Below are 16,028 nucleotides of genomic sequence, written 5' to 3'. Positions count from 1 at the left end.
TGGATTGGTCCCCAGAAGAAATTCGCTGTCCTCACCGGCCCAAATGAAGCCTGGAAAGCAAGAGGCCAGCAAACTTGAGTGAATTTTTGCAGGAAGCCAGGAGCCTACCGCAACAGGATCCCCTCCACCGATGACTGGCTACCCTCCCCACGCCCACACACAGGAAAAAAAAAAAAAACAACTCACTGATCTCTGAAGATCATGCCTGAGGCAGAGAGAGAGTGTAAAGGACCTCAGTAAAACAAAAAATATGTGCCCAAACTAGACACATGCCCAGCCTTGAGTGCCTCTAACCTTGCCTCAGTTTTCCAATGGGACCTGTGGGCATCTCTCGCCTAACATGCCCATTCCTGCCCGATGACAAGCCCTCTCTGTTCAGTCCCCGAGAAACCCAGAAGTGCATCTTGGGGTGGGGTCGGAGCTGGAGACAGACCAAACACAGAAAAGGGAGTAAGAACCAAGCATGCTCCAGCAGAACAAGCCTGGACTTGCTGGCGCGTCCAGGTAGGGTCTCACCCACCTAGGCACCTCCTTGGGAAGAGAGACAAGGGAGAGGGTATCTGAGTCCTAGCAGCTGCTCTACCCTACAGGAAACAAAATGACCTGATTCTGATCTTGGGCTTCGTGTCAGAAAAAAAGGGGGTGAGGGCAGGGGTGGTGGGATCTGATGGAGGAGAGGGTTGGAAGCCGAGACTCCAGGGGGAGGGGTTGGTTACAAGGTGCCCATGTTCTTTTCGGATTCGAATTCTGCCTCCCCCACGCAGAGCTGCAGAGACCTACCCCCAGGTCTTACATCATTTCTTAGCCTGGGGATAAAGTTAAGGTAGGTCCAGACTTGCCCCTTCTCAGCTCCCTATAAGAACAGCTGGGGACTTGGAACTGCAGGGTCACTCATCCATCCATCATGAAGCCTTCCATGAAACCTGAGACCTTCCTGCTGGCCTCCACGCTGCTCTGCACCCTCCTGGGTCTGGGTAAGTGACTAGGGCTCTGGACTCCTAGGACCCTCAAAACAAGGACTGTGAGCCAGCATTCAGCCAGGTCCTCGAGAGAGAAGGGAAAGAGGAAGTGTCCTGGGAATTGGAATTCATGGAGAAGTCAGAGGGTAAAGGAGAAAAAGCCTGGGTCCCCAAGGGAGGAAGAGCTAAAAAAACGTGTGGGTTTAAATCTCTGAGAAAGGAGGGGTTTGGATGGGCTCTGTTCCCTGTATCCCAGGCAGTGTCTCCAAATAAGACACCTGAATTCTAGAAAATCAGATGAGACTATGATTAGTATGATTATTATTTTTCATTAATATGAAAAAACATGAGACGAAGGCGAGAGATTTCCTTTCTCCCAGGACTCTAAGCAGTTCAGGGCCCCAGTGTCCTCGTCCCTCAGGTGTAGGAGTTCAGGCTACTCCACCTTCCCCAGGACCCAGTTTCCTTGTGTCTGGTCCCCCGGTTGCCTCCTCTCTCAGGACCAAGGAATCCATGCACTTACCCTCTTGGTCCTTGATCTTCCTTCTTGGCCTGGGATGCAGATCCCAGCCTCAGGTACCCCTGCCTGAGTGCCCACTATGTATCAGACTTAAGTGTGGTACCCAGAAGTAAGAGGGTTGCACTTCCAAGAACCAGCTGGACCTGAAGGTTCACGAAAGTCCATGAAGGACTTCCCCAGTGGTCCAGTGGCTGAGAATCTGCCTGCCAAATCAGGGCACGAGGGTTCGATCCTTGGTCCTGGACAATTCCACATGCCTTGGGCAAACTAAGCCTTTGCACCACAACTACTGAGCCAATGCTCTAGAGCCTGTGCTCTGCAACAGGAGGAGGCGCCACAAGTGAGAAGCCCAAGCACCATAGCGAGAGAGTAGACCATACTCACTGCAGCTAGAGAAAAACCCCGGCAAGCAAGGAAGATTCAGCATAGCCAAAAAATAGAAAAAAGAAAGATAAAAAATTAAAAAAAAAATCTCCATGGAAACCTTCAGCAGGGCCCTTCACTGTCCTCAAGCTTTCTCAGAAGACCCTAGTATCCAAAGGCTCCATCCTTGTAATTAGGTAAACTTGCTCGCTGGTGGGGTTGCTGTTTATGCCTGGAAGCAGCTTTGCTGGCAGCACCCTGGTGTCCCTGCAGGAGCTTTGGAAAATTCCCTGTTCAGCAGCCAATGTCCCGCCCTTAATAACTAGGGAGACATGCGTACCTCTTCCTTCAGACCCCCCACCCCATGCCCCTCTGGACTCGGAAGTCGTGACCCACAGACCACACCAGCTTTGACTAGAGCCCCGCTGTCTTCTGCAGGGTACCCACTAGACTGCTGGGTGTGTATAAGCCCTGGTCCTTTTTGCCAGGGAACGATGCAGGCTTGCGCCCCCGAAGAGGACACCTGTATGGCCGCCATATATGAGACCCATAGAGGTAAGAGGGCAGGGGATAGCATCAGATCCTGGGGAGGTGGGGAGTGCCTTCAGGGTAGCAGGTACCACCAGGCGCTGGGAGGAACGTTTGAGTGATGAGGGGGCAGGAAAGAGGGAAAGACAATCTCAAGGTGGGTGGAGGAAAGAGAATCTGGTGGAATGACAGAAACCACTGTTGCCAAATATTTCTGAAAATGAGAGTCTAAAGAGAGGATGGGGGAGGGGCAGATTTAGGGACTTTCTTAGGCAAGAGGGGATTAGGAAAGGACATGGTGGGGGTCGGGGAAGATGGAAATGGGGGGGCATCTAATATGCAAAAGGTGTAGGGATGGGTGTAGACAAGACTGGAGTGAGTTGCAAGGAAAGTGATCAGGTTGACTCTCTGGGGGCACCAGGCATCTCCTAGGGATACAGGCTGGACCAAAGGTTTCCGGACAGGAGAAAGAGGGAGATATTGGGGTTGATTGAGTTGAGCGTGAGCTCAATCGTGTCCGACTCTTTGTGACCCCATGTACTGCAGACCGCCAGGCTCCTCTGTTCATAGGATTTTCCAGGCAGGAATACTGCAGTCACTTGCCATTTCCTCCTCAAGGGATCTTTCCCACCCAGGAATCAATCCAGCATTTCTTGTGTCTCCTGAATTGGCAGTCTGTTTCTTTACCAATGCACTACCTGGGAAGCCTCAATATTGGGATAGAGAGAGATAGATGTAAGGACAGATAATCCCTGGACTCAGTCCATGAGGTTGCAGAATCAGACACCCCTGAGGACCCACAGACCCACGCAGGTTGCATGAAGAGCAGAAACCCCAGTGTTGGAAGAGACCACCCTGTGGTGGGGAGGGGGAAGGCCAGGGAGGCTGGAAGAGACCACTTCAGGCAAGACCTGAGAGTAGCCAAGGAGGGCAGCAAGAGATCATCCGTAGGAGGCCTAGGCAGTGACCCTGGAAGAAGGAGATGGGTGTTACAGGGTGGTGGCTGGGGGCTGCATCCTAGAATTTGGTGGAAGGAATTCCAGGGGTCGGGATGAGGGATGAAGGCTGGAAGAGACCATTTCACACAGGCCTGGGGGTAGTCACAGGTGGCCTGGAAAAGACCTCTCCAGGTGTGACCTTTAGAGAATGGCGGTGAGTGACATGGGGCTGAAGGGACCACTCAGGAGAGACCAACACAGCTGGGGGCAGAGAGAGAAAGGGTTGCTACCTAATAAACCGTTCAGATGATGCCCCAGGCAGATAAGGGGGTCTGACTTTTGGGAGCTGGAAGAGACCGCTCTAGATCACAGTGGATTGGGGAAGCCGTAAGGTAGGGGAGACACCCCGAGGCCAGGGTCCAGACCAGGGCCCCTGAGCCCTCCGCCTGCCTCCATCCTGCAGTTGGCAATGTTTCAGTGAGCTCCAAGAAGGGGTGCACGACATCCAGCGATTGTGACCCGGGATTCCTCTCCTTCAATGACGGCCCCGAAAGCAACGTAGGGGCTACCACACACTGCTGCCAGACCAATGGCTGCAACCAGGACCCGCTGCCCGGTGAGCCCCGGCTGAGCCCCAGAGCTGGAGTCCCTCCCTGCCCACCCCCTCCTCCACCAGAGCCAGCTGTGAGCACCTGCTCCTGACCTGCGCTGTAACCGAGGCCAAGTATCTTCCTTGCGCTGAGCCTTGGTTTCTTCTCCTGTAAACTGCAGTGTCCAGGGACTTCCCCAATGGTCCACTGACTAAGACTCCATGCACCCTATGCAGGGGTTTGATCCCTGATCAGGGAACTAGATTCCACAGGCCGCAATTAAGATCCAATGCAGTCAAGTAAACATTAAAAAAAAAAATGCAGCGCAGGTTAGCGACCTGTGTCCCCGTGTCGGCTGTGAGGTTGGAAAAGGGATTAATTTCCCATGCACCTTACCCTCCACCCTCCTCCCCAGCGTTCAGGAGAAATCTGACAGAGAATGGCCTTCGATGTCCTTCCTGCTTCGCCTTCCTCAAGGAAACATGCACCCCGACTCAGGAAGCACTCTGCGTTGGCGAGGAAACCCGCTGTGTCACCATGACTGGCCTCATGCACCCTGGTGAGGGGAACCTGGATTTTGGGAGGAGGGCACAGTGTTCCCAGAGGGTCCCAGAACTGGAGCCTCATTCTACAAGATTCTAAGGGAGAGAGTGGTCCAGAGAAATGGAGGAAGGTGGCTGGGGCATGACCCCTGGATTGGGAGCGGGGAGGCATTGGAGATCCTGACTCTAGTCTGAAACCCCCTCCCACAGGCATCAGATTTGCTGCCCAGGGCTGTGGTACGGAGAACACCTGCCACAGCAAGCCTGGGACCCTGGTGCCCTCAGGCTCTCGTTTGTTGACCATCAAGAAGACCAGCTGTCTCAAGCCCCCAGGCTTCTGGCAAGGCTGAGTGAGGAACTGAGGCCCATGTGGTGTTTGGTCTCCATTCTGTCTCAGCTACAGCTTCCCACGTGTCTATAAATTAAATGAATTAACAGAACAAGCCTGAGTCTTTGTGATGTGATGCATTTCAGGGAAATGGGTTGCAAAAAGCAGGGGTCTCAACCCTGTCGAACCCCTCTTTGGGATGAGGAGAGGGAAGATGCTACCTTTTGTTAAGGGATTACTTCCTGCTGGGTCCCTGTGCTAAGTGTTTTCCATGAGAGTGCTCATTTCATAATCACAACTCTGTGAGGTTTAAAGTATTGTCCCCATTTTACAGAGGAACAAACTGAGGCACAGATTGTGGTGTAACTTGCCTTTGGTCAAACAGTTGGGAGAGTCAGACTCCAGAGTGCATGATTGCCTCTCCTGGTTAACCTCTTTTTGCCTCAGTTTCATGTTTGTAAGCTGTGAATATTAATATTTATAACCTCACAGAGCTATTTGAAGGGTCGAATGAAAGAAAACTAAAAAAGGACTTAGTGCAGTGCCTACCATCTTAAAAGGGGTTCCCCTGGTTGCTCAGATGGGAAAGAATCTCCCTAACAATGCAGGAGAGGCAGGTTCGATCCCTGGGTCGGGATGATCCCCTGGAGGGCATGGCAACCCCAGCATTCTTGCCTGGAGAATCCCGTGGACAGAGGAGCCTGGCAGGCTACGGTCAGTGGGGTCACAAAGAGTCGGACACGAATAAGTGATTGACACATGGACTAGCACCTTTAAGACAGTGTTGGTTCTGGAGACAACGTGTCTGGCCAAATAGCTACTGTCTTAATAGTTGCCACTTACTGAGCAGGCATTAGCTGTCAGGTGCTAGACCTTGGCATCTATCAGGATACACTGAATTATGCTAACGTAACGAACAAGTCCCTAAACTCAGTGGTTTAAAACAATGTTGTATTACTGACAAAGGTCTATAAAGTCAAAGCTATGGTTTTTCCAGTAGCCATGCTGGATGTGAGAGTTGGACCATAAAGAATGCTGAGTGCCAAAGAACTGATGCTTTTAGAGTGTGGTATTGGAAAAAACTCCTCAGAGTCTCTTGACTGCAGGAGATCAGACCAGTCAATCCTAGAGGTAATCAACCCTGAATATTCATCGGAAGGACTGATGCTGAAGTTCCAATATACTGGTCACCTGATGTGAAGACCTGACTCACTAGATGAGACCCTGATGCTGGGAAAGATTGAAGGCATGATGAGAAAGGGGCGACAGTGGATGAGATGGTTTGATGGCATCAATGACTCAATGGACATGAGTTGAGCAAGCTCCTGGAGATGGTGAAGGACAGGGATGTCTGGAGTGCTGCAGTCCACGACGATGCAAAGAGTCGGACACAGCTGAGTGACTGAACAAGAACATTAGTCAATTAACGCTGTAATAATGTTGTATAACAAACCATCCCCAAACTGAGACTTGTAACAACAAGTATTCTGCTTCCTATGGTTTGTAGGTATCTGGGGCGGCTCTGTTTCAGGTTATGAACTGGTGGGTTTCGCTCCAGTTTGGGAGGGTGATTCTAGTTCTCCTCCATGGGGTTTCAGTCTTCTGGGATCTGTGGCTCCCTGGCTAATGTCCTTCTCATGGCAGATGACAGGGGCACAAAACCCAAGTGCACCAAAGGTCCCTGAGGAGGTTGGGGATGCTAACATTCCATGGAGTAAAGTAAATCATATGGTTTAAAGCCAACCTCAGTAGAGTAGGGAAGGATGCTCCCCCTTCCATGGCCCTAGTGAACCCCAGGGGGAAAGGCGGAAGAAGAGCAGTCTGGCCCCCTTGTCCCCACCCCCACCTCTGCCAGACAAGTTTCATAACCAACATGATCTCTTAGGGTCGTGAAATGAAGATGATCCACTTTATCGTCACAGCCACTCCTTGTGATAGGCACTATTATTCTCAACCCTGTTTTCAGAAGAATCTGAGGTTCAGAGAAGGAACATCACATTGGCGACCATGCAGCTAAAAAGTGACAGAGCTTGAGTTTAATCACTGGGTCCTGTTGAAAGGGAGAAAGAGACCACATCCCGGAGAGAGGGGACATGCCTGTATCAGTTATCCATCCTTTGCTACATAACAAGGCCCTCCAAACCTCAGTTGCTTAGAATAATTGTCTATATAAACATATTTATATAGTTTTATTTACTTGGTTGTATTGGGTCTTAGTTGCAGCTCACAAGGCCTCTGTCGACTCTTGCAAGATCTTTTTTTTTTTTTTGGCAGATCTCATTGCGGAGCATGGACTCTGTAGCTGCAGCTCACAGGCTCAGCTGCTCTGCGCCAGGTGGGATCTTAGTTCCCCTACTAGGGACTGAACTTGAATGCCCTGCATTGCAAGGCAGATTCTTTTTCTTTTTAAAAGAAAATTTATTTATTTGGTTATTTATGTAAATTTATTTACTTTTTAAAGAAAATTTGTTTGGCTATACCAGGTCTTAGTTTTGGCATGTAGAATCTTTAGTGATGGTATTTGAGACCTATTGCTGCAGCGTGTGAACTCTTAGTTGTGGTATGTGGGATCTAGTTCCCTGACCAGGGATCTAATCTGGGCCCCCTGCATTGGCAGCACAAAGTCATGCAGGATCCCTTTTGCAGCACATGGACACTCTAGTTGCAGCTCCCAGGCTCAGATGATGGGCAGCATCTGGGATCTTCGTTACCCCCCTCCCCCCAGGGATTGAGTTTCAATCCTTTGCATTGCAAGGCAGATTCTTAACCACTGGACCACCAGGGAAGCCTCTAGAATAACTGTCTTGTATTTACCTCATTCCATGGGTTGGCAATTTGGTCTAGGGTCAGCTGGAGGATGGTTCAGCTGCTGGTCAGCTAGGCAGCTCCCTTTCAGAGGGCTGATACTGGTTGGGGTGTCCTGGCTGACTGGGCCACATGTATCTAATCACCCTGCAGGTTAGCCTAGACTTCCACATGTGGTCATGGTGGCAGGGGTCCCCAGGGCAGTGAGAGATCACCCCAATCCATGAGTACTTGTCAAGCTTCTGCTTGCATCACATTTCCTGTTAGTCCAGTAGTCAAGCAGATCCAAAGACCAGGTCTAAAGTCGGGATGAGAAGGGTCTCTCCAAGGCCATGGCTGCAGGAATGCTGAACAGACTGGGGGCATTAATGGGCCATGCTAGTTCGAGAGCTAAGAAGTTTACTATCATAGCCCCCAAGGTTAAACAATTACTAGTCCACCCGACCTCCTTCAGGGTGGCAATATTCTATTAAAGTCACTGGACTGCAGCCCAGGGAATTCTATCCTGCACACACCCCCACCATCCCTCCTCTCCAGGAACCCAGGAGGCCTCACCCTTGGACCCCTCCTCCATCAGACACAGGAGTCTAGGCTTCCAGTTGATGGTCAGAATCCCAAGCATCTTCCCCCTCCTTTTAAACCCGAAACAAACACACACACAATGGAATTTCTACTTTTTTATTCACTCTTCCAAAAAGCACCACAAGTCAACCCACCCTTGAGTCTCCTGGCTTCATGGTTCCTCATCTCATTATCCAGCCTATCATTATCCAGACAAGTAGGAGATTCATCTAAGTTGATGAGGCTCTGTTCTTCCTCTGCTTCTGGTGATGGCAACACCAAGATTCATCATAGGTTTCCTAGAATTTCTGCCTTCAAGGGCCTTCCAGCCTGCAGGTACCATGTAGACTCGCCCTGAAGGCAGCCAGTTGTCCCTTCACAAGTGAGTCTTGCGTCTTTTCTGTTTGGATGCTCCCAGAGACAGATGCCTCACTAGCAGCTTACTGCTTCCAGAGCCTAAAGTTCAATCCCTTTAAAAGTCATGATTTAAAAGGCAACCACTCCAAAAGAGAGTCGTGACACCCAAGGGTGCCAAAATACAACTACTTAAACACAATCAGCACACTCCACGAGGGACAGTGACACAAGAAAACAAAACTGGGTCTTGCTTTCTCAGAGTCGATCTCAGGCAGCAGTCCCCTTGGCAGGAGGGCAGAGAAGCATAGTGTAGAGATGTCCGACAGGGCCAAGTCAGAGAGAAGGGCACCCTGAGCAAAGGCACGGGGATGAGACCAATGTTTGAGGGCTCCCAGGAGGGGCTGCAAGTCTATTACTGTGCACAAGAGAGAACCAGGTACAAACGTGTCTACATGGAATGCTCAGGACAAGCCTCCAGGTAGATTCCACTTGTTGACTCACTTGCAAAAGGCCAGTCAAAGGGCTGTCTGGCCCTAGGGCAGTGCAGACAGAATCCCTGGTGATTCTAAGGTGGTGGTTGTTGTTTTTTTCAATGTTGTGCCTACTCACCATGTTTGGCTGGTGCAACTGGGGAAAAGTTTACCTGAAACTTACTTCTGATTAATTTAGAAAATGCTTGTCATCTCCATTATTGGAAAACTATTCATCATTGGGACAGCGTGGGTATAGGAAGAGACTTCTCCAAATGTGAGTTTCATGAAATCTAGAGGTCGAGTATTTCTGATGAAAATTCATTATCCGAATTGAGATGTGCTATAGAAATATACACCAGATTTCAAAGATATAGCATAAAAAAGTACTTTCCTATATTGATTACATGTTGAAATACTATTTTGGATATATTGACATGAGACATTAGAATTGATGCCATCTGTATCTGTTCCCTTTTTGTTTTTCACTGTGGCTACTAGAATATTTTAAGCTACCTGTGTGGCTCATGAGCTTCCCAGGTGGCTCAGGGGCCAAGAACCTACCTGCCAATGCATGAGACGCAGGTTCAATGCCTGGGTCGGGAAGTTCCCCTGGAGAAGGAAATGGCAACCCACTCCAGTATTCTTGTCTGGAAAATTCCATGAACAGTGGGGCCTGGTTGGCCACAGTCCATGGGGTTGCAGAGTCAGACATAACTGAGTGATGAAACATGTGGCTGATGTTCTGTCTCCACTGGACTAGCTGCTCTGTGCATTCCTGTCTCTGCCCATGGCACGCAGGCTTGATGCAAAGGCTTGAACTGCAGTTGAGGTGGGGAGACAGTGTTGAGCTGGGTATCTTAGAGACGGATGAGGAACATTTTCCTAAGGCTGAGAGAGCTTTGAGGACAATGCCTGGAGCCATTCAGTATAGTGTGAAGTGCTTTCCTCTATCTGGGCTATCTCAACTTTGATGGGACAAACGGTGCCAGTGGTGGGAATTTTAGTTAGACCTGGGGGTACCACCCCTTAGCTACCTGCCCCTCAGATTGGTTACCCTTGTCTTCAGCTGTCAAAGGAAATAAGGCCTCAAGAGTGTTTATGCTTGTTCTCCGGCCCTTTCGTTTCACAGGTAGGAACACAAGGCACTGGCTCAAGTCACCCAGAGTGACATGGCAAAGCCGTGCTGGCTTCCCCTGACCTCTGACGGGCGCTTCCTCTCCTAGGAGATGCTTGTTTCTCCTCCATCTCCCACCTTTTCCCTGTCTCGGAGCAAGAGGCCGATGACCTAAATTCCAGCCCTAGTTCTGCCACTGATTAATGAATTAAATATTTACTAAGCACCTTCTGTATGTCAAGCACTATTCGAGGGGCTCAGAGTGCCGCATGGGGATAACAGCCAATACACAGGTAAATAAATAATTTTCTAAAATCATAATTGCTGCAAGGAAAAGAAAAAAAAATTCAGTGGAGATGAATAATAAGGGTGGGATGTGAGCTACTTCGGTTACAATGGTCAGGAAAGGTCCCTCTTGAGGGGACATTTGTGCTGAGATCTGATTGGCAGGTAGATCTGGGAGCAGAGCATTCCGGGCAGAAATAACGGAAACTATAAAGGTCCTGAGGCATGGCCCCAGGTGGCCCACTCAAGCATCAGAAGGAAGATGAGGACGAGACGGGGCAGGAAAGGAAAACAGGCAGGGAGGAAACTTGCTGTGTGCTGTTGGGCCTAGAGCCTGCCCCCTCTGTGTTTCCCTTTCCCCATCTAACGTAACAGAGATTCTGCTGGATGGCCTCTCAGCTGCGCACCCCCCCTCCCCCCTGCCATTCTCTCTTCTTGGCATTAAAGAGTTCTGTGACCTGTCGCTTCTCTTCTACTGGTAGCTGGCAGCCTAGAACATTCCAGGCACTGTGGTTTCTGCCTTTGCCTCCCTGCGGCACAGTCCCATGGTCTGGAACACCTGTCCGGCTGTTCTGTGGGCCCCTGGCTCACTGCGGCCTTCTCTGTGTCTCTCTTGGGGACACCTGAGGGAGCCAACACAGAGCGTTTGGATTAGTCCAATAGTACGGCTGCTTTTCCCAAAAGGCGGGTATACAAAATAGCAAGGCCGAAACGGTTCAGGTTTAATGACAGAAGAAACCAAGACCCAAGAAAGATAGAAACCCCTAAGGGAGAAAGGGACAGAGTCCCCACAGAGCCCCATAATTGCCCAGCACCTAGAAAATGGGGTCAGTCACATCCCCTTCCAGTCAAACTCAGAGGAGGGCAGCCACCAGGATTCCAATCCACTAGGGATTCTGGGGAGTTCCCTCTGAGAGAACCTGCCCTTCCACAGTCAGAAAACCTCATTCCTGGTCTCTGGCTATTCCCCAGCCCAACCATGCCCAGAACACTCTTGCTTCCTCTCCCGTTTTGTGGTGCCATCCTCCCCTACAACAGCTGGGAAAGAAATCTGCGCCCCCAGGCTTCTGGAGGGGCAAATATTACACCCCTCTACTTCCCAAGAGGGACCACAGAGTCTCCAACTCTCTCACACAGCACCCGATTCCCTCCTCTACATGGAGACCGTCCACCACCCATGAATTAGAAAGCAAAGACCACAGCCCTCTGGGGAGCCAGGCGTTCTGAGAGTCCAGAGAACCGTCCTTCCCCCACCCCCGGAAACCTACATCTTATACCCTTTGTAGCTCAGAAGCCCAAGGATTCCAGCTCCCTGGGGAACACAGACCCCCCTCCTCCATGTCAGAATCCCCAGTGTGAAGGAGACCACCTTCATCAGCAATCAGGGCGTCCACCTCCTCCTCCACAGGGGGACGAGACACCTATTAGATCTAGTTTCTACTCTTGAGAGACCAAGATAGCCCCCTTCCAGAAGTCCAAACCATCAACTCCCTTGAGGAGTTCCGTAGTCTGATGGTCCCCAGAGAAATCAGGAGTCCTGAACCCAGAACTCTATTTCCCTTCAGGAGCCAGGAATCTTGGTGACGAGACGTCACCCACTCCAACCCCTAGTCAGAGCCCTTCAAGCACTCAGGATTCTGACTGGCCAACCCCTTGCCCCGTGATCTCTCAGGCCCAGACATCCCATGCTAGAGTCTGGACCCCGCGCCCTCTCCCTCTCACCGGGTCTTGAGTCCTCCGCCTGGCAGAGCCAGGCAGGTGGGACCCTGGGCACACCCGGAAGCCCCGGCCCTCAGCCCAGCTCTCACTGCGCAGGCACCTGTGGCGCCAGCACTGCCTCCGCGTCCGTGCACATCTCGTCCAGCGCCTGCAGCAGGACGCCGTGCGCCGCGCGGTAGCCCAAGCCCCCGGTGGCCGCCGCGCCGCCCGCCGGCCACAGGAAGGAGAGCGCGCCCAGCGCCGCGCCCCCGGCGGTGCCCTCGCCCGCCCACGAGCCCAGCCTCGCCTCCACTTCGGCTCGCGTCACCGGGCCTGGGAAGCTTGTCCGCTGGGCCAGCTCCCCGGGCGCCAGGCCCAGCGCGCGCTCGCGTCGAGCCAGCGCCGCGGGTTCGAGCCCCAGCGCCCGCCGCCACTCCGCTAGCTGACCTCGCAGGAGCGCCACGTCACACGCCCAGCCCAGCCCTGGGACTGGGGCCGCCGCCGCAGCCAGGCTAGCCAGCAGGGCCGGCCGCCAGGCCCCGGCCCGCAGCGCCGCAGCCTTGGTCCGGGCCGCGCGGGGAGACGCAGGCGGCAGCGCCAGCAGCAGCGCCCCCGCCTGGGCCGCGGGGAGCGCGCGCCGCAGCCACTCGCACAACCCCGGGAGCCCGCCCGGCCGCAGCGGGAACACAGGCGGTGGCGCCTCTTCCAGCACCTCCCAAGTCTCGTCCTCGGGGCTCAGGGCGGCCGCGCACTCCGAGTCCCCGCCGCCGGATTTCTTCGCGCCGACGCCCACCGGCTGCAAACTCTCTGTGCCTGCTTCCTCTGAACCTTCCCCACTCCCTCCCTTTTGCAATCCGGGGCTGCATTTCTCGTTTCCATCACTGCGGGAATTCTCAAACCCCTCTCCGCCTGCGTTCTCTAAGCTCTCGCCGCCAGACTTCTCTGCCTTTTCCTCTTCGTCCAGAGACTCCGGGTCCTCGCCCTCGCCGTCTGTTCGCACGCAGACCAGCGGTGTATCCGGTAGCACCAAAGGCCGGACCTGGGCCCAGTCCTTCTCAGTGGGAGCCCCAGGGGTGACGAGGATGAGAGCGTCGTAGTGGGTGGTTGGGTATGGGGTGACGGTGGTGTCCGCGGAGCCCAGAGGCACGCTCCAGAGCACCACGTTGGGGCGCTCTGGGGCCGGGTAGGGCGTGGGCCCCGCAGGCGCCGCAGCAGGCACTGCACCCAGATCTTCAGGATCTAACCCGAGGAGCACGTCCAACACAAGGCCCACGTCAGCCCTACCGGCCACGGCCAGGTCCAGGCGCGCGCTGCCCAGTCGCTCCAGGCCTGCCCGAACCCACGACAGGGCCGCCTCCAGGCCCCCTGTCTCAAAGGCCTCCCGCACAGCCTCCAACTCCGCTGCGCCCAACACCTCGAAGCCATCCTGAGCTGGTGGAAGGAGCCTGCGGGGACAGGGAGGGATAGGGTCAAGGGCAGAAGAGGGTCTAGAGTCTGGAGAGCTAGTCTAGGGGGTCAGACCAGGCTAAAATGACAAGGTGGAGTTTGAAGCAAGAAAAGGAGGGGCCACATCAACAGCACCTAGGCTAGGCAGGAAAAGTTGAAGTCACTCAGTCGTGTCCGACTCTTTGTGATCCCATGGACTGTAGCCTACCAGGCTCCTCGGTCCATGGAATTTTCCAGGCAAGAGTACTGGAGTGGGCTGCCATTTCCTTCTCCAGGGGATCTTCTGACCCAGGGATCGAACCCAGGTCTCTCTCATTGCAGATAGACACTTTACCTTCTGAGCCACCAGGGAAGCCCAGGAAGGAAAGGTAGGGGCCTAAAGCAAGGGAGGGACGATGGCTGGATTGAAATCTGGCTTCCAACAGAGCTGAAAATGGGGAACCGGCTAAGTCTCCCCCCACCCCGCCCCTGCCCCGAGGTTACACTTTTTGGGAGCTGGGCCTTCCAAGGGACCTGCAGGATTAAGAAAAGGCCATGCTGGGCGGGGCAAAACTCAAAGTGAGTGAGCCTTAGGGCCAAAGAATGAATTGAGGGATTAAATGAAAATGCTCTAGGAGGGCAAGGTCACCAAGGGCGCTTTTTTTAGAGCAGTCCAATGAGGGGAGAAGCCTCATCTAATAGTTCTTAGCAAGGGCATGAGGCTAAGGAAAAAAGATGGGTGGTGGGCTTGGAGGAGCGACTGCCCCTCCCTGAGCCTCTTTCATCCTCTACTAAAGGAGGCCAGGCCGCTTAGGGTGGGGGGAGAAAAGACAGGAGATAGCCAGCAGGTGGGCACAGAAAGAAGAGGGAGGGGATCAGAGAAACGAAATGGGGGAGGGCCCCCTAAAGGACAAAGCTCACTAAGGGTGTGGTTCTCTGGAGACTCAGATCCCTTGAGAACCAAGCAGATGGTGAGGAGGAAAGTGAAGACTGGAGTCTTCGGGTACAAATTTTATGGGGATAACCAGTTTGGAAGCAGACAGCAAGCCCTCCTTCACACCTTGGCTTGGGGGCAGCGTTTGGGCTTTTAGGTCCGGGCCCCTCCTAGAATTCTGGCGGGGAAGCAGGACTTTTGACCTCAGAGTGCTAGCAGGAGCAGGCTGGGACTTCTAGCTGACCCTTGGATGGGGCCTAGATGACAAAAAGAAAAAAAAGCACAGAGCGCTAGCTTGAGGTGGAGCCTCGGGGACCTCACAACCTGCACTGAAGGGCAGGATCTGGAGCAGGGCTTTTAGCAGAGATCTCTTTAAGGTTGGTCCCAAACTCGCTGCGGGCTGACTTCAAAGAGCACCTTAGGGTGGAGGTATCGAGTAAATAAAGCTCCAGGCCTCTTCCACCCACCCAGAAGCTCCGCGCTTACCTCTGCAGCGCCTCGGCCTGGCTCCGCAGCGCCGCTCGCAGGCGCTCCAGCTCCTCGCAGCCGTCGGTGCTGAGGCAGTCGGTCCGTGGCACGAAGAGAGCGGCGGCGCCCAACCCGGCGCTGTCCAGCAGGGCCGCGGTCTGATCCCGGGCCTGGGCTTCATTCTGCGACTCCTCGGGTCGGAGGTTCCGCACAGCCAGCAGCGGAGTCCCTCGGGCCACGGCGGCCCGTGCTGCCTCCCCCAGCGCCGGGGCCAAGGGCTCCTCATTGCCCTCGGGGCTTGGCAGCACCAGTACCAGCACGTTGGCCTCCGCCGCCCAGGGTCCCGGCTCAGCGGGGGGGCAGCTCAGCTCGCCCAGGAAAAGGCCTGGGCCTGCAGCTCGCAGGCTGGGGAGCCCGGAATCCGGCCGGCCGTCGGGGATCTCGACCGTCTCCACATCTTTATCGCACAGCGCTGCGATCAGCGCAGATTTTCCGGAGCCCGGAGGTCCCAGGAATAAGACGGTCACGTCACCTCGCGGCGGAGGCATAGCTGGGAAGCAAGGAGAGAGGAAGACCTGGGTCACGGAGCACCCAATCTTATTCTTTCCTAGCTTCCCTACTCCGGTCTCACATTTCAGCCGATTATTCTGTCCCTTTCTTTCGTTCTCGGGTACCACTCCCAGCCAGCCAGAAATCTGGCGCCCAGCCTCTATTCCCCAGGGACCCGGGAGTGCCGTCCGCCCTCCTTCTGGATGGCTTTCCTTTTCCGCCTCAAAAACTCAGAAATTGGCCTCCAGCTCCCAACCCCTCTGGGATACAGATGTTTTTAACCCCTCACTCCTCCCTTCCAAATCACCAACCGAGCAAACAGCCGGCACAAGGGACGGCGCAGTCGATAGCAGCCGGTCTGCCGCTGAGAAGCCCCCGCTCTGGGGTCCGGGGACTGAGGCCCAAGAAGCTACAGCGCCGGGATTCGGGGACGTCCAGACGCTTTCCAGGGGTTCTAACCTGACGTCATTCCCTTTAGTAGGGGGTGTGTATTGAGAGCGTGACCTCAGGGAGACGGCCCCGTGCGGCGCCTGCGCAGAACGACCGATGGGCCCTCCCTCGCTCTCAGCGGTCGCAGGGCGTAGAACAATG

At 53.8% G+C, this 16,028-nt stretch overlaps 2 protein-coding genes across 3 annotated transcripts; one reads left to right on the top strand and one right to left on the bottom strand.

Moving 5' to 3' along the window:
* Nucleotides 1-875: 875 nt before the first annotated feature.
* LOC139030034 (phospholipase A2 inhibitor and Ly6/PLAUR domain-containing protein-like) lies at nt 876-4,883 on the top strand. The gene is made up of 4 exons (XM_070451906.1): nt 876-974; nt 2,281-2,397; nt 4,314-4,457; nt 4,651-4,883. Exons 1-4 carry the CDS (start codon nt 905-907, stop codon nt 4,788-4,790), a joined length of 471 nt encoding a protein of 156 aa, XP_070308007.1. The 5' UTR covers nt 876-904; the 3' UTR covers nt 4,791-4,883.
* A 3,352-nt stretch (nt 4,884-8,235) lies between these two features.
* Nucleotides 8,236-15,995, bottom strand: IRGQ (immunity related GTPase Q). Of its 2 annotated transcripts, none has more exons than XM_020871079.2 (3): nt 15,897-15,995; nt 14,907-15,438; nt 8,236-13,506 (listed from the first exon to the last, which is right to left on the bottom strand). In XM_020871079.2, exons 1-3 carry the CDS (start codon nt 15,904-15,906, stop codon nt 12,168-12,170), a joined length of 1,881 nt encoding a protein of 626 aa, XP_020726738.2. In that variant the 5' UTR covers nt 15,907-15,995; the 3' UTR covers nt 8,236-12,167. The 2 variants fall into 2 exon arrangements, with proteins under 2 accessions (XP_020726738.2, XP_070306852.1); XM_070450751.1 differs by having other exon boundaries at nt 15,749-15,973.
* Between the last annotated feature and the right edge of the window lie 33 nt (nt 15,996-16,028).

This window comes from Odocoileus virginianus, chromosome 20 (assembly GCF_023699985.2).
Source record: "Odocoileus virginianus isolate 20LAN1187 ecotype Illinois chromosome 20, Ovbor_1.2, whole genome shotgun sequence".
Taxonomy (NCBI): domain Eukaryota; kingdom Metazoa; phylum Chordata; class Mammalia; order Artiodactyla; family Cervidae; genus Odocoileus; species Odocoileus virginianus.
Note: the sequence above shows the minus strand (reverse complement) of the source record. Positions and strands in the feature narration are given on the sequence as shown.